The following is a 21,887-nucleotide window of genomic DNA, read 5'->3' as shown; positions in this document are numbered from 1 at the left end:
TGAATACAAGAGCCATAATAATGATGGTAACTATTAATGAGTGTAATTTGCCACTGGATATTAATTCAATCCCATAGTCTTTCAATATAGTATATGAGGCAAATAAATACAAAGTAACTCTCGTGAAACTGGTGATTTGTTGGTGAATTATTCCTTAAAGGTAGAACAACTAAATGAAACAAGTTTCCTACTGTATGAAGTAGAATGAGTGAAGATGCAAAACTCCCATGCTACGAAAAATTCAACAGTAACTTAAGGCAACTAAAAAGTCAAACTATTTTTGAAGTATAAATCAGTCAATAACTAAAAGAATTGTCCAGAAGAGGTATTTAATGGATCAGAGAAGTGAATAAGTACTATGTTATTTGAAGATGCTAAATTATAAAACCTTATAATAACAAATACATGAGAAAAAGTAGGTAGCATTTATGGCCAAATGTTCAGAATTGGCAACCAAATAGAATGGACCAATAGTCACAGATAGTACTGGCAGCTAAACAAATTGAAAAAAATATCTGCTATCTGAAACCGGAATTAATGCTTAGTATCATCCTGTAGACAAATTTGGGACAGTGCAAGTCAATGCTGAAGCAGTGTGGTTAGGAGAACTTCTATAGCTAGAACTGTGGAAAAGCCACTACTATAATTTGAACAGGAAGTTATTCAAGCAATGAAAACCATTAGCAAGTGGAAAGCACCTATAAAAGATTTGTTGAAGAACTCCTGATACGTAAGTTCATAAAGGTACATAATGAATTACAATATCCTTTTTGCAATTGTATGTGAGCCAGATGACTGATTTTATATACCTGGAAACTGAATTCTTTAAGCAAAAGAAAAAAATTCAAATTGTCCAAAGAATAGATTAATAATATTCACATATATCAGCTATAAAATTACAGCTATTTTATTCACATTATTTAAACAAATACTTGATGGGAGTTTATAATGCTTGAGGAACTGTGCTAGGTACAGAAGATATGAAAGTAAATAACATAAGTCCATGCTCTCGGGAGTTTATTGACTAAGTTAAACTAAGCAAACACAACTAGTTATAACCTATCATATACTAAATATTTGAACTGAGATGTTGCCAGATGGCGAAGGCTCAGGAGAAGGGAAGAAATCAAATGCATATTAAGAGAAAAACAAGTACAAGGGGGTTCCTTAAGTTTTGTGTGTGTGTGTGTATGCATGTTTTTGGAGGAAATACGGGAGAAGAGAGGTGGGCGCAGGAATGGTGGAAGATGATGAAAAGGCTAGTTGGGGGAAGATTATAAAAGATGTATTAATGCCATGCTAGGGAGCTGAGACTCTTCTGTAGAAAATGGAGTCATGAAAAGCAGAAGCCTAGATAGATGTGATCTGCCTTTTGGATCAATGCTTTTGAAAAAGGACAGTTTCCAAGAGACATACAAACACAATGGATTACACTGATAACTAAGTAATTAGAGGTTAATCTAGAATTATTATTTCTAAGCAAAAAATAGAATGATCTAGAAATAAATCTAATTGCATTAAACAGCTTGCTTTGCATGATTTACCATAAAGTGGTAGCAACAGTAAGAACTGAACTAAAGGTAGCTTGGATAAAAATAAAGGAATAGAAGGAAATTATCTATACCAAATAAGCAATGATCTGTTAATTCCACTAAATAAACTAAAGCATTACAAAGATAAAAATCTTGCCGCAGAATACATTTATATTCATATTTAGAAGTATTAACTTGTTGAAATTAAACCAATAAAGATAAATAAAAGCCAGACTATGCAACAACAATCTACCCACCTACTGTGGGGAATGTGGATGAAGGAAAAAGAATAAGGAAATATAATCCACAAAATATTCAGGGCAAAAATATTTTGGTTATTACAACAACCACAATTTGAGAACTATAAACATTAAATGTAAATTAGTGGTAAATCTTGTGGTGCTCTTAAATTCGATGATATTTTAAAACTCTTCTCTGCCAAGGTGTTTTATAAACAAGTTGGTATACTGATCTCTAAGAAAACCCTTGAAATATATCTTTTAAAAGAGAAGGATCTGATTTTAAAAAGAACAAATTGAAATTATTTGAGAAAGAAAATATTGGTTCTATAAAAAAACTTAATTGAACAGTATAATCAGATGTGTTAGTCAAATACAAGACTAAACACAGCAACCCAGTAAGGCCTGCATACATGTATTACCACTGGTAGACACAAATGTTTAGTTTCTTAGTGCCACGTGTATCTTTACCCCAAGATATGATTCTCTGCTTTACTACAGCTGAAACTCCTTGATGTGAGGAAGGTGGAAATGAATGGCATTCTCTGTTCCTGTTTTACTACCAAGTCTTGATTGAAAATATTCTGTCCCCATAACAAACGATACCTGTGGACATCAAATCATAAGTCCTGATTTAGATTAGGGAAAATATGGTTACTGTGAGTATTGATTCAATGCTGTCCCCATGTATTTTACTACCCAGAAGACTAATGAAAGGGCAGGGAAGACAAATTATTTAAATTTCACCCAGACACTAGGTCTGAAGATAGAAGACAAAATAGAAGTGATACTAAAGTTTTTATCATACAGATGGTAGCTATTTGACTTACCTTGCTCTAAATTTTTTCTATAGTAAAGCATAACCCAAGAGATTAAACATCCTGTAATGTTGGAGATTTAAAAAAAAAAAAAATCAAACCAGTTCTAGCTTCGCACCTGGTATGTGGGGCACTCTAATCATACATAGCAGAAGTCTGTCTCTACCCTCACTTACAGCCCATAGTTCACATGGTTAAGAAAGGCCTAAAAGAATCCCTTGAGAATCATCTGTCAAATCTGACATACTAAGCTACAGAATGATAAGACCTGTATAAGTAAAGTTAGAGAATGTTGTATTTTTCTAAGATCTGTAACTTACTTTTCATGTCATTAACTGAAAAATGTCTTTTCCAGAAGACACCTTTCCCAAGTTTAGACAAGCTTTTATGGCGACAAATATATACATGTTCGCCATTACATAATCAGAAGAGGGCCACAGGTGTGGATAAAAAGTAATTTGATACAGTGTATAAAGTCACGAATGGAACTCAGTTTCAGAGCTGCACATTACACCTACATTTGGGTTCTCCTAAAGTCATACAACATTCCCTGTTCTGCAATTTCTAGGCCAAAAAACCATATACTAAATTACATTAATTTTGCTCTGTGTAGCTAGAAATACTAAAGGTTTTTGGAGAGAGTTGTACTAATATTCCCTGAAGAACAATTTTAAACTATTTTTAAATTATCTGAACAAAAATTACCCCCAAAGAAGAGATATAGTAATGTGTGCTCTTGAATCTCTTTCAGAAACTAACCCTGACACATTACACTGTTTCATGTCTTAAAATGTACCCTAAATCTACCTACTTTATTTTGTGCCCTTCTTCAGCAAACCACACTGAAGCTAATCCTATGGCCCTTAAGTTAATCATAAAAATTTCTTAAAGAAGTAATGTGCTTTACTTCAGAATAAACTAAATTTCTAATAAAATAGCAAGTGAAATAGAAAGTACATAGCTCCATCACACAACCTAAGAAGGTTCAAAATTCAAGACCAAATATCGTAATAATAAAATAAAATAATATGATGATAATAGCAGCAACCAAGCAACCATTTATTGAGCCTGTAGTTCCTTTACCAGAGTACTTAGTTACCTTTTGATTTGCCAGTTATTACTCTAGACTGTGAGCAACCATAGTTTGTATTTTTTGATAGTCATAACCTCAGGACCTAGTATAGTGACTAGACTTACAAAAGACTCTTAATAAGTAAATGCTGAATGAATTAAAGAATGGAAGGATGGATGGCTGACTGCTCGAATCCAAAGAAAATGATTTCCACTCATTCTACCATGCTGTCTCTTAAGGAAAACTTCCTAGAGATGTGAGCAGAGTCAAGGTTATAATGCACCACTCTATTAATTCTTACTGTCATAATTAGAGGTCTTTTACACTTAAGGACCTTCGTGGCTGCCTTTCCAGAATCCATTCCTTCCTCTTAAAGCTTCAGGAATCCCTGGTTTTGTGAGAGGCTGGCCGACTGCACCCTCAGCTTTAGGGATAGAGCATATGATTTAGGCTAAGCCAATCAAAACATCATCTTACTAGCTGCTGTAGGTGGTAGGGGTGATCCTGTGACCTAAGCAGTTTCAGAGTAAATCTTGGGACAAAGTCATTCTCTCTGTCAGGACCTGGAACTTCTATAGCATTAGTGCTCCCATAAAGTTGGACAGTCTAAAGATTTGGGCAATAAAAACAGAAAAAAGATAATTATAGGGAAACGGAGCTACAAATCCGATGATGTATTGCGAACCTCAATATCAAACCCAACTGAAGTCAAATTGACTCTTGGTTGTGTACCTGAACTTACGCATTTTCCTAATTGTTTAATTCAATTTGAAATGGGCTTTTTGTTCATTGCAATAAAAATTATCATATAAAAATGTTAATGATTTTAAACTTCTTACATCATTATTACAGCTCTGAATAGAGTCTATATGACACTGTCCAGGGTTATATTCTCCTACTTCTTAATTATATAATGCGAGCCTATTTAATTTGTTTAGTAAAGCATATCTTGCAGCAGTACATATAAACTAACAGCTTCTAATAGGAAAAAATAAAATGAAAAGGGAAACTGCTGACTTCATAAGGTATATAAATATCTAATCACTATGTTGCACACCTGAAAATAATATAATATTGTATGTCAACTGTATTGGAAAATAAATTAATTTAAAAATAAAAAATTTAAAAAATGAAAACTAAAAGAAGACACTGTTGAATAAAAGAAATCAATTAAGGATTAAGAGAAACAGCATAAAGAGAATAACATAAATTTACATATTCAATTCACTGGTAATCTCGTCATCTAATGACAGACACTGTTAGTTAACATATTGGTAAATTTCCTTCCAGTCTAAATTTCTATGTGCGTGGGAATATATACATAAATAGGGTTCTCTTGCCCCATCTTCCACTATTATAAATAACTATGTGATGAACAGCCTGTGCATATGATCGAAATTTCTGATTATATCTTGAAGAAAAATGGCCAAATATGGGTTTACTTGGTTGAAGTATATGAATGCTTTTAATGCTTCTAACTGATATTTTAAAATAGTTTCTGGTTTTTATTAACCTCCTTTCTACCAATAGGTAATGTGTACCCAGTTCCACTTTACTCATGACCATTTACAAACAAAAATGGCACTGGTTGATTACAGGTAAACAGATATTTTATATGTTTATTAGTTCTTTTTATTTCTTCTGTGATTTGTCCATTCATATTCTTTGCCAATTTTTCTAGTAAAATGTTATTTTCTATTTGACTAAAAAGTCTACATAAAGAAATGATATTAATATTCTGTCATCTTTTTACATTAGTTTGCCTTTTAATTTTGTCTTTCATTGATATACAGAAATTACATAATTTTTGTAATCAAATTTAAGTCATTTCCTTTGTGATTTTTTTCCTTCCAAACTGAGCTGAATGTGCTTTCAGAAAACTAATAGATTTTATTTTCTTTAAAAATTTACAATGCATATTTGCATACAAAAGCCTCTGAAAATTCCTAAAAGAAACCTCTTAAATTTCTTAATTTAGAATTTCACAAATCTATTTGAAAACAGATCACTCCCCCCAAAATTGCGCCTATTAACATCTTGAGTAGTTATTTCTTGAAAAGCTTGTTAGAAAAGCCTAGAAAAATCTTTCTGTATCCCAAAATTGATATTTACCTGTGCTATTTCTATGTTCTAAATGGTCTTAATTTTTTATACCCAATTCTTTAATCCACCTGGAATTAATTTTGATGCAAGTATGAGGTTAAAAGCAATCTTTATTTTTTCTCTTCAAATAGTTATCCAACTACTTAGCATCCTTCTCCCACTGATCTCTAATTTTGCCTTTACTGTATTTACATTCTTCTCTATATTTATTTCATTTATTCTCTTCATTGGTATGGTTGTTGGGTTTTATACCAGTACCACACTATTTTGATGTTAGTACTTTTATGGAATGTTGTATCTGGCAGCATAAATTGAACTCTGCCCTCTAATCCTTCTTTAATAAAAATTTCTTGGTTACCCTTATCTTTATATAATTTCAAATAAATTCTAATATCATTTTATAGTTTTTTAAAAAAAATCCTGCTGAGATTTTTGTTAAAATTACATTAAACTCATAAGTGATTTTGGGAACTGAGACATTTACAATATTCAGTCTCATTTACAATATCCAGGAACATAGTGTTTCTTCATTTATACACTCTTCATATCTCAGTATGTTATTAAATATTGCTTCTGTATTTCTCGCAAATATACAGTTTATCTCTAAATAAATTTTTTTCTTGTGTTATTTTTGATTGAATTGTCTTTCTCCTCATTTTTATTTACTATTACTTAGATATGGGGGAAACTACTGATTTTTATAGTACCTAAATGATTTAGTGAAGACTTTAATTGGTTCTAGTAGTTTTTAGATTGACTCTCAAGGATTACCTAATAAAAATTACATTATCTGTACATAATGATAAGTTTTGTCTCCTACCAATAGCTTTGTCTTTTATTTTACTGGCTAGTGCTCCCTGAATTCTGGCACATAAAAGTGACAACAGTGGAAATTGTAGAATTTAATGAAACTGTTAAGATTTTTAAAACTATAATGACGTCTGTTCATTTGAGTGACATTATTTTTATCACAATATGCAAGAACTTTCCTATTTCTAGTTTATTGAGAATTTCTAAAAAATACAGGAAGTGAATTTTGTCAAATGTCTTTTTATTATCTACTAAAACAATCATACAAATATTTTCCTCTGACCTAGTTATTTAGTACATAATGGAAATACATTTTCTAATATTGATGCATACTTGAGCTCATGAAAAAAATCCTATATGGTCTTGGTACATCACTCATTATATATACTGCCAAATTAAAATTGTTAATATTTTAAGATTCCTGCATCCATATTGATAAGCAAAATTATATCATACTGTGTAAAATTTAATGAGTTTTCCTTTTTTTCTATGCTCTGATATACTTTATATAGCATGATAACTGTTTTACAAATGTTTAAAAGAGCTCTCCAATAAGCTGGTTTAAATTCAGAGATTTCTGAGGATGTAATTCTATAGCATGTCTTCCAAGCTTACTGATCTATCCAGGTTTTCTACTTCCCATTGAGTAAAACTAATCATTTCTATTTTCTTAGAAAAATACTCGTTCCATTAAGATTTACATATGTATTAGTACAGAATTATATGAGAATTGATTTCTCCAGTCTATGGCCATATCCTTACTCATTGCTAATTTTTAGCAGCTATCTTTTACTTTTCCTATTTAGACCTGTCATAGATTTATTCCATTTTTGTTATTTTTGCAAAGAATCTTAAGCTGATAAATTCAATTATTTTATAACTTTATGTGTTTATTTTTATATTTTCATTTTCCTGTTTTGTTTATTTTGATATAAAATTTCTAATTTTAGTTGACTATTTAATTTTCATTTTTTTCAATTTTAATAATAAAGGGCTTATATGCTAAAAAAGTTGCCTCTGTTTTAAGTAAAGCTTTGTTCATATTTATTAAATTTTATAGGGACTATTCTCATTGCTGTTAATATCTAAACAGTCTGTGGTAGTAATTTTTAATTTTTTTTTATTTGTCCATTAGTTGTTTCTATGTTTTTTTCTTTTTAAATTTTCAATCAGTTAAAATTTTGTTTGTTTAACCTCTCTGTTATTACTTTCAGATTTTCTTTTTTTGCTCTTGTAAAGTAGTATGTCCTATAGATGTAGACATTTTTTTGAATTTGTGTGTCTCTGTGTGTGTGAGAAAGACTCTTCATGGGCAGTTGAATAATAGTGCTTTTTAAAGATTTTCAATTAAAAAATAGTAAAACCTTTTCTTTACTGATGATACACAGATTCATTATGTAAAATAAAAGTTCATGGTTAAAGGCGGTATGGAGGGAGGCTGGAGGCTGGAGCCCCATCGAACTTCTTGCTTTCTCCAAAGAGCACCATAAAATCCTTGGGTAGGATTTTAAAACTGCTGCTAATTTATAAAATGTTTTATTTGCATTTGTTAGATTAACTTAAATTTTTATTATTAAAATATTATTCCCCAAGTCAATCCCTTAAATACTAAGAACGGTGTGTTCCGATCTCCACAATAAAGATGTTTCTCTGACCAATCCCTGCACTACGGAGGCTTTTGCTTGCCATGTTACTACTCCCTGAATTTTGATAATTAACATTTTGTATTTACTATCTTCATTATAGGTGGCAACTTTTAGCAACATAAATTCCTGATTTCGTTCCATTTTAAAGCTTTTCCTGCTAAATTCTCTTCTCTGAACTAATATTGCTACCATTAGCATTTGAGTTTGATATCCTCTAACCTTTTACTTTTACATTTTAAAAAATCTAGTAAAATTACATTTGTTTGTATAGATATAGGACACACACATATATGAGCATAGTATAGGTATGTATTTAAATGTATATGCATATTTGTATATCTCAAGTATATATTAAACTATATCTTTCTAGTATATATTCTCTATTTCTTAATCCTATATGCATTTACATTGTAAAATTTTTTTGAGTTTCTGGGTTTTTAACTCAACTTTTGCATTTTTTTTTTTCGGTATTTGTAAACATTTATTTTACTGGGATTAGCCTTTCTTTTATAATAAATCTTATCTAAGATATTATTTTTGAACTCACAGCCTTAAATACATTTTATTTTACTTTACAATTTTAAAAAATCACGATAGGTAGAAAATGGGAATAGTAGAAAGAACACATTTCAAAAGCAGGAGAAGATGGAGAAGTGCAGTCATCCATCTCTCTGGTTCTTCAATGAGTTTTCCAGTTTCTTTAGCTCCAAAAACTAGAACTCTGACTCTCAGAACCCCCAGAGATCATAATCTCATTATACTTGGGGCATAACTGAATGGTATCCCTGATTTCTCCGATCATTCAACCTTTTTGAGAAATTTTGTGTTTTAAATCTATGCCTAGTCACTTCAGGTTAAATTCAGATGGCTACTTGGGAACTTATTCAATTTTAAACCAACTTAAAAAAAGTTTTAAGCTGTTTAAAATTTTATGTATTCCTTCTGCTTACTCTCTAGACTCCAGTATTAGGCCTCTGACTTAAAAAACAGGAGATACACAAGATAAACAGTCAGCAGGGATTTTCAGCACCCCAATTTGTTTAAACGCTGCTGTCTTTGGTGAGCTTCCATCTTTGCTCTCATCAATTTGAAGATTACTCAGAAGGTAGTGTTCACTCAATTTTTTAAGCATTTCTTGTTTACATCCCCTTCACAATCCTAATGGTTTATTAGACCAGATGTTTTACATGATTAATGATAAACTTGAACTTCTCAGGTTCCTTCACAGTGGAGCAGCTGGGTGTTAGGCGAGGCTTTTCTCTGAGTGACCACAGTTCCTCTGTTAAGAAAATCCAAAGCTATTTGCAGGTTTTAGTGATCATTTCTTGGCCTTTGATTGACACAGACACATTTAGTTGATTAGATATCAAAAATTTAGAATGTAAGAAACAGTAAAACATACCTGTGCCACTCCAAGGTAAGGGTTAAGCAGGGATGAGAGGTAGTTGGAGGGGAGTTACAAGTATTTACATGTATTATTATGCTTACCACTTCCTTGCTTCCCTTTCCCGTTTCTCAAATACACTAAAGCAATTCTGAATATTATTTAATCTTTATTTGATAATTTAGAAGGATCTTCAGAGATCATAGGTCATAGCTGTCTACATATATTCAATTGTTAAAAATTTGGTGCTGGAAAAGAATAGTTTAAGAGTTAACTATCATGATGATGGAGTAGCAAGTAGATATAAAAATTCAGAGTTTTTTTAATATTTAAAATCACAGAATACTTAATAGTAATGAAATTATGAGTGAAACACAAAGTCAAGCACACATAGAAGTCAGCTGAAAACAACAGGAAAGAATCAGTTTTTGTATGCTTGCTCAATGTTTTGACAAAAAGCTAGGGTCTCGAGTGAGTGAGTTTTTATATCTATATATATTTTTTTCTTCTAAACTACATTTAAATGTAAAAAAAAAAGAAAGTAAAACAATAATAAGCTTTGCTGGTAGGGTCTATACCACTGACACACATTCGAGATGAGAAGGTAGTAAACGAAGTTTCTGCAACTGTAAGTGATGCTTAGAGGAAAATTAAATCACTGAGTGATGCCAGGACTGATTATTCTACTGCACTTTAAAAGCGAGGGATTGCAGTCTGTGAGTCCAAAGTGGTTTCATATGAATTGCCACAGTTGTGGTTTATGCTTGAAACTATAACCTGTCAAATTAGAAGCAGGCAAGGCCTATGCTCTTAACGGTTCCACTTTCTACTGTCTACAGTTATGTCTACAAGTTCAGCACTTTTTATTCAGTTAAACTCTGTTATTTGGATGAGTAGAATCTCAAAACTATTCTTCTTTATCTTGGTTGGAGAAGATTTTAGTTATGATATAAAGCTTAGAGAAACTACCAATCTAATTTTTATTATATAAATGATAATTTCATTGTAATTATTTTTATCAGCTATTGATAGTTTATTATCCTCATTATCACTATGTAACGTATAATATGACTACAGGGAAGAGGAATACAAACTGCATAAATTCCTAAGCTTTTTCTACCCTGCATTTCCAGATATTATATTGACTTTAACTTGTACCTTACTGACTCATCATTTTTCCAGGCTCACAGTAGCCTGCTATTATGAGCTTAGTGTTACAACGCGCTCCATTTCTTCTCTTCTCCTTGATTGTGGAATGCCCTTCTGGGCAATAGGCTTGGTTGACAGAGATTTTCCCATCAAAACTGAAAAGCTGCTTGTTCAATTTTACTAATGTTTTATGTACAGTCAGTCCTTCCTTAATGACTTTTTCTTCATGCCCATTTGTATAATATAAAAATGTCTTAAAAATAAAGCATAAACAATATCTGCTCTCTGTGTAATGCATCATAAGTGAAACCATGCCACTAAACAATCATATCCTGTTTGGCCATAATGACATCAGAAATATAAGTTTATCATCTGCATTGGACAACTTAGCATGTTTTTGGCCCAAGGCGAAACTGAACTAAAACCATTTGCAGTTGTCTCAAACCAAGATAACCACACATTTCTAAGGTAATTGATACCTAGGAAGAACACTGCCTTTTCAAATCACAGTTCATGATCTAAGCATACTAATTCTTTAAAGAAGCTGTTAAAGTTTATAAAGCATGTATGTCTATTGGACTTCCTCCAAACTTTAACATGAAATAATTATATTTTTAGCATGCAAGACTATGATAAAGTAGGTACTTAGCTCAATCTTTTGGCTTTCTGAAATTACCTCTTGCCTAATTCAAAGAGAAAGGACAATGAAAAAAAAATTTTATTTGAAAAAGTACAAGAAGAATGATAAGAATAATGCCTTGCATTTTGGAAGGCACCCAAATGAAATCAATCATTACTTTTATTTTTCCAAAGTATTTAAGGAAACAATTTTATGAATAGATAGCTAAGGTAAATATAAGGCATACAATTTTCATATTCATTGTTAAAACGTATCCAGGGAATCCAAACACACATCACTAACTTTGTGTTACAGTGATATAAAGCATGTGATTGCCCTGGATACTACTACTTTAGCTAGTGAGCCCAACCATAACCTGCAAACTACAGCCTAAAAAATAGTTCTTCACGCTGTATGCCAATACAAATGCAGTTAAGAATTATCTTTGCCTGCAAAAATAACTGGATGATTTGGAACAAAAAATAAGCAAATATTTAATTGTCAATTAGCTTTCAAAGAATAAAATAATATCAGTAAAAGTAAGATCCAGAGAGAAATCTACTGATACTCAAAGGAGGGACAGAAACAGAAAAGAAAAGATGTCTCTCAAAGTCAACTCTGAAGGCAGAGTTTGACACCTTCTCTAGTCTACTTCATAATATCACTTTCAGACATGAAACCACTGATATGGGCATTTCAGGTATTTAAAGAATATAATAACTAAACCAAATATCATTGGCACTGCAATAGTTATTCTATTACTGTAAAAATGGAAGAATGTACTATACCTCCATTCTTTCTTGTTTAACTTCATCAATTTCATCATCTTCAAACATTGCCAAGAGTTCTCCTGTTTGGTCAATAGAGTTGAGAAAGTCTTGAGCGATTTTTTGTCTTTTGTTCGCATTGTTACTACCACTCAATTTGTCTGCATGAAGATGAGGGAAGGAAAAAAATTGTTTAATAAGTTTACATTATGAATATGAAATTCAGAATTGGATTTTTCTCAAAATAATTTTTAAAAGGAGAATCTTTGCATCTAAAACAAAAGTGCAAATCTCACAGAATTAAATTATTTATTCATCTCATAAAATGAAGAGAATAAACCAAATTATCAATTAACACAATAAGTGTGAATGAACTGATTAAAATTCTTTACCAAAAAATAGCCACTATTACATAAAATTTAGTTCATACTTTCTCTTTAACCTTGAGTTAGACTTATAGACCTTTCCATTTTGATTTAGCCAAGATCAAATTCTCAAGCAGTCCAGCATGCATACTGATGGAGGTTGACTTCACTTATGTAGCGGGAAAGTCTGGTACCTTTGTTTTTTTATATCTATCTATCTATCTATCTATCTATCTATCTATCTATCTATCTATCTATCTATCAAAACAAAGACAGTAATAACATCAGAATTGAGACATGAATTAAAAGAATATTATGCATATTACTGTGGCAATATATTTGAAACCTAAATGGATGAGATCTTATTTTTCTCTTAAGAGAAAACTAGCATACTTCTTTAAAAGCAAAACATATATTTAATTAAAATTATTAAAATTATTGCAAAAGGTCAAGAAGGAATATAATATTATAATAGGTAATTAATACAGCTCAATGCATAAAAGTATCAGTGTGAATTACCGAATGAGGAAAAACTAGATTATTTTTTAATGTGATAAATCACATGCTCATATATCAAAAAAAGACAACCCAAATGTCTTCGGGTGAAAGCACTGATTTTTCACCATTAAGTATGATGTTAGCTGTGAGTTTTTCACAGATGACTGTTTTGGTCAGTTTGGGCTGCCATAGACTGGATGGCTAAAAACCCAAATATTTGTTAAATATACCATAGACTGGATGGCTAAAAACCCAAATATTTGTTTCTCAAATCTCTGGAGGCTGGACAGTCCAAGATCAGGTGCTGGTAGACCTATTGTCTGATGGGGGCATGCTTCCTGGTCGGAGAGCAGAGAGCGAAAGCAAGCTTTCTTGTTTCTCTTCTTCGAAGGGCACTAATTTCATTCATGAAGGCTCTTCCTCATGATGTAAGTACTTTCCAAAAGCTTTACCTCAAAATACCATCACATTGGGGATTAGGTTTCAACATACGAATTTTAGAGGGAACACAAACATTCAGTTCATACCTATGACCTTTGTCATGTCGAGAAAGTTCTCATCCTAGTTTACTGAGTGTTCCTCAAGAAAGACTTGGTTTTTTTTTTTTAAGGCTTTTTCAACATTTATTGAGAAGATCATGTGGTTTCTGCCCTTTATTAATATGATGTATTACACATATTAATATGATGTATTACACATATTAATAAAGATTGTTTTCTGAATTTAAAATAATCTTCCATTCTTGAGATAAATCCCACTTAGTCATCTGTACAATGTTTTTAGATGTTGCTGGATTTTTAACAACTACATTCAAAAAGATATTAGTCTGTAGTTTTTTTTTCCCCCTGTGATGTCTTTTTGTCTGGATTTCATAACAAGGTACTACTGGCCTTATAGAATAAAATAGGGGAGGATTATTATTAATTGTTCTTTAAACATTTGGTAGAATTCATCAATGAAATCATTCGGGCATGGGTTTTTCGCTGGGGTTTTTTCAAATAATGAATTCAATTTGTTTGCCACAGCAAACTACTTGCCATAGGTCTACTTAGATTTTCTATTTATTCTTCATGCAGTTTCAGTAGTTTTGACTTTATAGTTAATATCTTTAGAATTGGTTATATTAACTGCCTTATTTACCATTTGTTTCTTTTCATTTCTTTCTGTAGTCTGAGCAACAATCTTGTGCCACTCCTTAATTCAATGAAGCTTTGCTACTACCCCCTCACTTATGTTGTTAGTGTCAAATATATCACGTACCTATGTTATAGACCCAACATTATAATTATATTGTTTTATACAATTGTTTTAAAATCAGTTAAGAGATGAGAGGAAAATGAATACACAATTATAATGTCTCATGTTTACCTATATAATTAACTTTACAGGTGCTCTTTTCTGTGTGTGTGGGTGAGGTTCAAATCACTGTCTGGTGCAACTTGCTTTCAGCCTGAAGAACTTCCTTTAACAATTTTTATATGGGTCTGCTAAGCAAGAAATTTCCCCAGTTTTTGTTTATCTGAAAATATCTTAAATTTTGCCTTAATTTTTGAAAGATCATTTTGCCGGATATGTTTCTTGGTTGACATTTTTTCCTTTCAGCACTTTGAATATGTAATCCTACTGCTATCTGATCTATACTGTAAGTGAGAATCAGCTGTTAATAATATTGCTGGAGTTCTGTTGTATGTGACGAGGTACTTTTCCCTGGTGGCTTTTGTTATTTTCTCTTTACCTTTGTTTTTCAACATTTCTACTAGAATGTGTGTGTGTGTGGATCTCTATGGGTTTATCCTAGTTGAAACTTGTTGGGCTACTTGGATCTACAGATTAATAGTTTTCATCAAAGTTGGGAAGTTTTCAATCATTATTTCTTTAAATATTTTTTCTGCTCCTTTTTCTCTTTCTTTTCCTTCTGGTAGCCCCATTAGCCAAATGTTGGCTCACTTAATGGTGTTTCCTATTTTTCTCAAGTTCTTTCAATTTTCCTTTGTTCTTCAACTGCATAATATTTAAACATCTGTTTTCAAGTTCACTGATTTTTTTCTTCTGTCAGTTCAAAGTTACTATTGAGCCCTCCTACTGAATTTTTCATCTTGGTCATTGTACTTTTCAACTCCAGAGTTTTCATTTTTCTTTTTTTATAATTTCTATCTCTTAACTGACATTCTTTATTTTGTGAGACACTGTAATCATTTCTTTCCTTTGTTGTTTAAACACCGTTTTCTTCAGTTCTTTGAACATATATATAATAGGTACTTAAGTTTTTGTCTGCTAAGTCCAACATTTGGGCTGTTTGTGTTGTCTGCTCCCTGCCCCCCATTTATAGATCATACATACATGTTTCTGTGCATATCTAGTATTTTGTTATTGTTGCTGTTGAAATGGACATTTTAGGTAATATATTATAGGAATTCTAGATAATAATTCCCTCCCCTTCCTGGGGCTTATCGTTGTTTGCTTGTTTATTTGTTTAGTGACTTGCTGGACTAGTGCAATAAAATCTCTTTCCTTTGCAGTGTGCAGCCTCAGATGTTACTCCTCAGAGAGTAAGCCTCAAACATACTAATAGTCTTCTTAAGTTACCAGGGATGACTGTAATTTTAGTCAGGTTCTCTCTGGCTGTCGCTTTTCCTGATCTCTCTATTAAGTTTCTGGTTGGTTTGCCTCTACTGATATCACACATAGCTGCTGGCTTCCAGTAATTGCTGGTTGACTGCTCTACTGTTTTTGATAATATCCTTGGGCATAAACTGCTCCATAGACTGATCTAAATAATGTTGGGCCCCTTTGCAGTCAAGGTGTTGCCAGATTTTAAGTTTTTCTCTGACCCCAGTAAGACTTCTTATCTGTCTTTCCCTTATTTCCTCTGTTAAACTTTCTGCTGATAACACTGTTTTTGCTTCTTCTTACTAGTATCACGAAGTTACCAGCTTTCTCTTAATTGCTCACCAATAGGATCTCCATTTTTAAAAATAATTTTATTTTTAATTACAGTTGACATATAATATTATATTAATTTCAGGTGAATAACATGGTCATTAGATATTTACATATCTTACAAAGAGATCACCCTAATAAATATAGTACCCATCTGACACAATAAATAGTTATTACAATATTATTGACTATAGTCTTTATGTTATACTTTACTTTCCCATGACTGTTTTGTAACTACCAACTGTAATTAATCCCTGTCCCTTTTTCACCCACTGCTAATCCCCCTTGCATCTGGCAACCATCAAAATGTTCTCTGTATCTATGAGTTTGTTCCTGTTTTATTTTGTTCTTTAGATACCACATGTAAATGAGATCATACAGCATTTGTCTTTCTCTGTCTGACTTACTCTACTCAGCACAATACCCTCTAGGTCCATCCATGTTGTTGCAGATGGCAAGATTTCATTCCTTTTAATGGCTGTATGTATGTACCACCTCTTCTTTATCCATTCATCCATTGATGGACACCCAGACTGCCACCATATCTTGGCTATTGTAAATAATGCTGCAATGAACATATGGATTTACATGTCCCTTTGAAGTAGTGTTTCAGGTTTATTTGGATAAATACCCAGAAACTGGACTATGGGGTCCTTTGTTGTCTCTTGTTACAGCCTTTGTTTTAAAGTTTATTTTGTCTGGTATAAGTATCATAAACAGTTGATTAACACATATTTTGAATATTATATGTATTATATACTGTATTCTTACAGTAAATCTAGAGAAAGACAATGCTATTAAGAAAATCATAAGAGAAAAATATATTTACAATATTTATTGAAAAGAATTGTGTATAAGTGGACCCACATAGTTCAAACTTGTGTTGTTCAGTCAACTGTATTATTTTTTTCAATAAGCATTTTTTAGTAATTATCTATTTTCAGCTTATTACTGTTAGATTCTGCAACATTAATATTTTTACTAAATAATCTAAAATGGGAAATTGAGTTGGAAAATAATATAAGGAAAATTTTCTACTCTGTGTTAGGTTTTTCGTTAGATTTTAAACAGCATAGAAATAGCACACCAAAATGAGGTTCCTTTACACCATAAAACATGTCAGATACTTTCTATAATAAATGAACAATAACCGATATGTATCAATTTCAAAGATATAATATTCTAGCTCCCTAGATACACAACAGAAAAATTCTGCTTGCTAAAATCAATTATGTTTTGAATCAACACAATTTTCTTAGTTTTGTGATATTCTAAATGTAAAGCAGATCATATTATTAAAAGAAAGATCTGAAATACCAGGTTACCATTAAGTCATATAAGTATAAAAAATCACAAAATGCAGCTGGCAATTAAATAAATATTTGGTTAATTTCTAAACTATATTATTTAACAGATGTATATGTATTCTAATTTTATGGAAATATCTACATTTACAGTGCATAAATGTGTGGTCCACGTGATACATGTACAACTGTTTTGAGTTTAGTATTTTGTTTAGATTACCTTCCAGAAGATCATCCTCATCTATTCCTTTGACAATCTTTGATTTGTAGTCTCGGAAAAACATGTATTTTAGCAGTCTTTTCAGCTTTTTCTATTAAAAATATGAAATAAGTAAATATGAAACCATATACATATATTCACTTTACTGATTAAAAACTATTATAACTAAGTTTCATAAACTTGTACCCCAGGATCATTAGGGAAAATATAGCAATTCTCACCATAATTCTATGTAATAAAAAATACACTCATCAAATTAAACATAAAAGCTGAAGCACAGTATGTTTAAAAGCATTTTTTATTTGTAAGTATCCCAATGCTCCAGAGTCACAATAATTAACTTTATTCTTTTGGTTTTATAAAAAGTTTTAAATTCTTTCTGAAGATGGTAATAAATGTCACACTCTTCATACTAAGCTGACTATACTAACTTTGTAGAATATTTTGTGCACTTTCAAGACCAAATTTTATTTTTAAAATTATTTATGAACAATCTACACAAGGAGTTTTAACTTTAAAAAGCCATGAACTCTCCTTTTTACTGCTTTTTATTCTCTGAGACTCTTTTATTTAGAAGAGTTGGTTTATGGTTCTATTTCTGGAAAACATTCGGTAATCCGAGAAACATATTTTCATGAAACTCAAAGCTGATTAATGATAGTTGGGCCATAATGATGGCTTTCGTTAGGTTTACTAGAAGACCATAATACTGCTCAACTTTAAAAGTGAGTGATAATACTTTGTAATTAGTTGTCTGCTTACACTTAGAATGTATTATTACTGGTTCCTAACCTTCAGGTTTAAGATTCCTAATAATAGCTGAAAACTATTGCATTTTACAAAGCTCCTTTACATTTGTTTATTTAGTATTTTCAACAGCCTTGAGATATAGACAACAGTAATCATCTTCTTTTTATACATGGGGAAACAGAGGTTAAAAATAGTCTTATGACTACAGCTTAGCAGTGTCAGAAGTAGAACATAAGCTGTGAACCTCAGTTTATTTACAAAGTAAGTAAAGTATCTACCTTACAGGACTATTGTGAAGAATAAATAAACTGCCTAGTGTAATATATAAAATATAGTAGGCAGTCAATAAATACTGCTTTAATATAAACAAATTATTAAAAGAAAAACATAGGTTTCTTTGCTACTCTTTTCTCTTTGCTGATTCTGTTCAGTTCTTTAGGTTTTATTTTGTCTATATTACACCTATGCAAACTACTTTAAATTCTTTTTTGAACATGTCAGCTTATAAATAAAATTATTATTTTGAGGAGAAAGATGAGAACAATGGCAACTATCATATTATAGCCATGTTCTTGGATGCTAAAAAGATCCCAGTTAGGAGTTCTTCTGGACAGTAGAAAGGCATTGTCAATTAGCATATGTTCCTGGTGTTTCAATATGAATTAAAATTTTAAATTCTCCCGAAGACAGGAAAAAGTGGACTATTTTTTGTGCTAGCCTCTTTATCTCTACCAGTGAAAAAGAAAAATTGACTGGACATATTCTGTAAAGTACTAATGTAACTCTATTGTTCTCCCGCTGCCTTCATAAAGAATCTTAGCTCAAGAGCCTCATTTCTGTCAACAGCACCTCAGACCACTGGTATATCATGCCTATTTGCCCTTAGTCCTCCAAGTACAATTAAGTCACCAAATCCTGCATAGTCTTACTCATTATTTCTCTGTATTATTCCTTCCTATCCACTTCCAGAGCCATTAGCAATCATATTTTTGCCTTGATTACTTGCATCCTGGTTCGTTCCTTTGCACTTGGTCCATTCTACATGTAATTGCATGAGTCTTACCTTAAGCTAAAACTTCTACTTCAACAGATCCTCCAGTCTCTCTATCTAATCAAACCACTTGAAAATTCTGTGTCTTAAAATGCTTCTTCAACTAAACCATATTTTTTTCTAAACCAGATTATAACCTCTTGAAAGTAAAGACATTTCTTTTTCTCTTCCTTTATATTCCTCATGCTATCCAAGAGTAAATGAACTAAAAATAAATAAAGTTTAACAGTAGACTGGTCAGGTAAAGTTTGTAGATCTCTGACTGTCATTGCATAAGGAAATGAAAATACTTGATTCAAGTTGAATTAACCTTCAGTCAATCAGAATGAAAGGTTTTACAGATATAAAGTAAGTGGATATTAGAAAGGGTGTCAATGAAGTCATCCAAAAGATCAGATAAGATGCCTTTTGATTAAAAAAAAAAAAAAAAAAAAGAGCCATAAGCAAACAAAATGGTGGAAGAGAAATAGGTAAGTGTAATTAAATGGCCAGGAAAAATCAATGGAGAAGTGAAAAATGGAACATTAGGAACTAAGCACTACTTACTCGCTTGTGACAGCATCTACCAAAGCACACTGCAGTTATTCAGTCAGTATGTTTACATGTAACTTTTAGATAAAACTTTTATTAAAAATGTAAAATTTTATAAAATATTTTCAACTAGCTACTCATGGTAGATAGTTACGACAAAATTAGATATGTAAATATCAGCTTTGGTATTTTAGTGCCAGAGTTTAAAGAATAAGAAAGGTAGATCTTTAGATATATATTTTTCCTAGACATTAATATATTTATGCTATTGAAATATTCATCTTGATTTGCTATTTCCTATAACCTAGTGTCACAGAATAGACTTGGTATTTCAAATTAAAAACATTACTCTATGAAAGCTTGTAATCCTGTATAAAATTAGAAGAAAAATAAATATGCCACTCAATTATATTTCACTTATTAGAACAGTCAATATTTAATGAATATTATGTAGCAATGAAAGGATAAGTGAGAATTAGCTGTCAGCATAGTTTTACGTAAGTGCCCTTGCCCATATAAAAAAAAAAAATCAATTATCTTGTAAATAAACCATTTTGTTGTGCAAACTATGAAGACTAAAACATCAGTTCAATAGTTAAGATTCCAATTTGAACACCAAATAACTAGGATAGTTTCTTTCTATAAGTGTAATTAAGCACCAACATGGCATTTTAATACAATGAAATTGTTTTATATTACCTTATCTTTGCGCATCAAAAACAGAAGATCTTCAGCAGATATTACCCTTGCTCCCCGAAGCTGAGAAACTTCAGCAGCTTGCTGTAACTAACAACAAAGGAAACTTAGGAATTTTTCTCAATAGTCTAAATTAAATATACTATAGTCATGCTGTCTGAAGAGAGATAAATATATGAAGAGTTAAAAACTTTTGGGAATAACCCAGAAATCACATTACTGCTTTTAAAAATAAAATGTCTTATGTTTTAAGGCATTAAAAAAATGCAATTATATTAACTTATAAGCCCACCTGTGATGCAATAAACAGAAATCCTTGATTTCCTTCATGCGAAAGAAAAATCATGTGCAGCTTCCAGAAATGCATTAATGCACCTGAAAATAATTTTATGAAATTTTACCCTCATATCCATGTGAGCAATGGTTTCACTCAGTATCACTAGTTGAATAAGTATATTATTAATCTGAGCTCCCATGCTGGTATGATTTGAAATAGGTCCATTCAGAACTTTAAAAGATCAACAAAAACAGTAGCTGTTTCTAATATCCAAAGGAAAAAAATAGTTTTAGTTTTGGCAAGTCTTCAGTGGGCAAAGGATTCAGTCCATAAATCATAATACTGGACTGCATTAATTTCTTTCCACACTAATCACATGCACACAAAAAGTTAACTGTATCTGGAATGCACAACACAAAACATACTGCGTGAAAAGTTAGATTCCCCCTGAAATATTCATCTGGGCTCTTATATCTACAAAGCAGAGAGTTTTCTGGAATTCAGAAGTCCCAGAAACACAATCTTACTTGAAAATGACCTGGAAAATAAAAGAATGTGAAAAATGATAGTTCTATTTTTTGGTACAGGCAAAATCAGTTTCTTATTTTGATTAGCTGGAAGGAACATAAAATACATCCAGATGAAAAAAATAAAGATGCTGGAGAAAATACTACAAAAATATGCCTGTAACTTCTTCCAAACTTGATCAAGCTATGATGACTGCACCAAACCAACTCTATCCAATATTATAAAAATATTTACATATAAAAGCTGTTCCTGAATGCACCTTTCTTTGAAAGGAATAAATCTAACACATATTACTGAGAACTAATCTTTTTAAAGTGACACACTGTTATCTTAACAATCATGAGAAATCAAATAGTGCATTTGTACTAAAGAAATTTTGCTTGAATGTTTAGGCGATTTTGCTAAGCAAGCTTCAAACCTTGTCTAAATACACAGACTACAAAATAGACTATAAACTCCCTATGTGTCAGCCTTACCACTGAATTTCCTGGATACTGGTGGTTGGTATATAAACATAATTCTACCTAAATATAGAAATTTAAATTTAACTGTGAACCATTTAAAAAGAAATCTTGAGGGAAAGATTTT

At 31.5% G+C, this 21,887-nt stretch overlaps 1 protein-coding gene across 4 annotated transcripts in view; it reads right to left on the bottom strand.

The window, feature by feature from the left end:
- The window catches only part of SUPT3H (SPT3 homolog, SAGA and STAGA complex component), a 421,152-nt gene that overhangs the window by 120,074 nt on the left and 279,191 nt on the right, over positions 1 to 21,887 (bottom strand). For all 4 annotated transcript variants that reach the window (XM_025042944.1, XM_015600445.2, XM_025042946.1 and 1 more), the window contains 3 exons: positions 20,498 to 20,584; positions 17,467 to 17,557; positions 12,161 to 12,300 (listed from right to left, as the gene is read on the bottom strand). In XM_025042944.1, the coding sequence (XP_024898712.1) occupies positions 12,161 to 12,300; positions 17,467 to 17,557; positions 20,498 to 20,584 (318 nt within the window). The remainder of the gene's footprint in view (positions 1 to 12,160; positions 12,301 to 17,466; positions 17,558 to 20,497; positions 20,585 to 21,887) is intronic.

The sequence above is a fragment of the Pteropus alecto genome, unplaced genomic scaffold (genome assembly GCF_000325575.1).
Source record: "Pteropus alecto unplaced genomic scaffold, ASM32557v1 scaffold7, whole genome shotgun sequence".
In the NCBI taxonomy this organism is placed as follows: domain Eukaryota; kingdom Metazoa; phylum Chordata; class Mammalia; order Chiroptera; family Pteropodidae; genus Pteropus; species Pteropus alecto.
The sequence above is the reverse complement of the archived record's forward strand: the minus strand, read 5'-3'. Positions and strand labels throughout refer to the sequence as shown.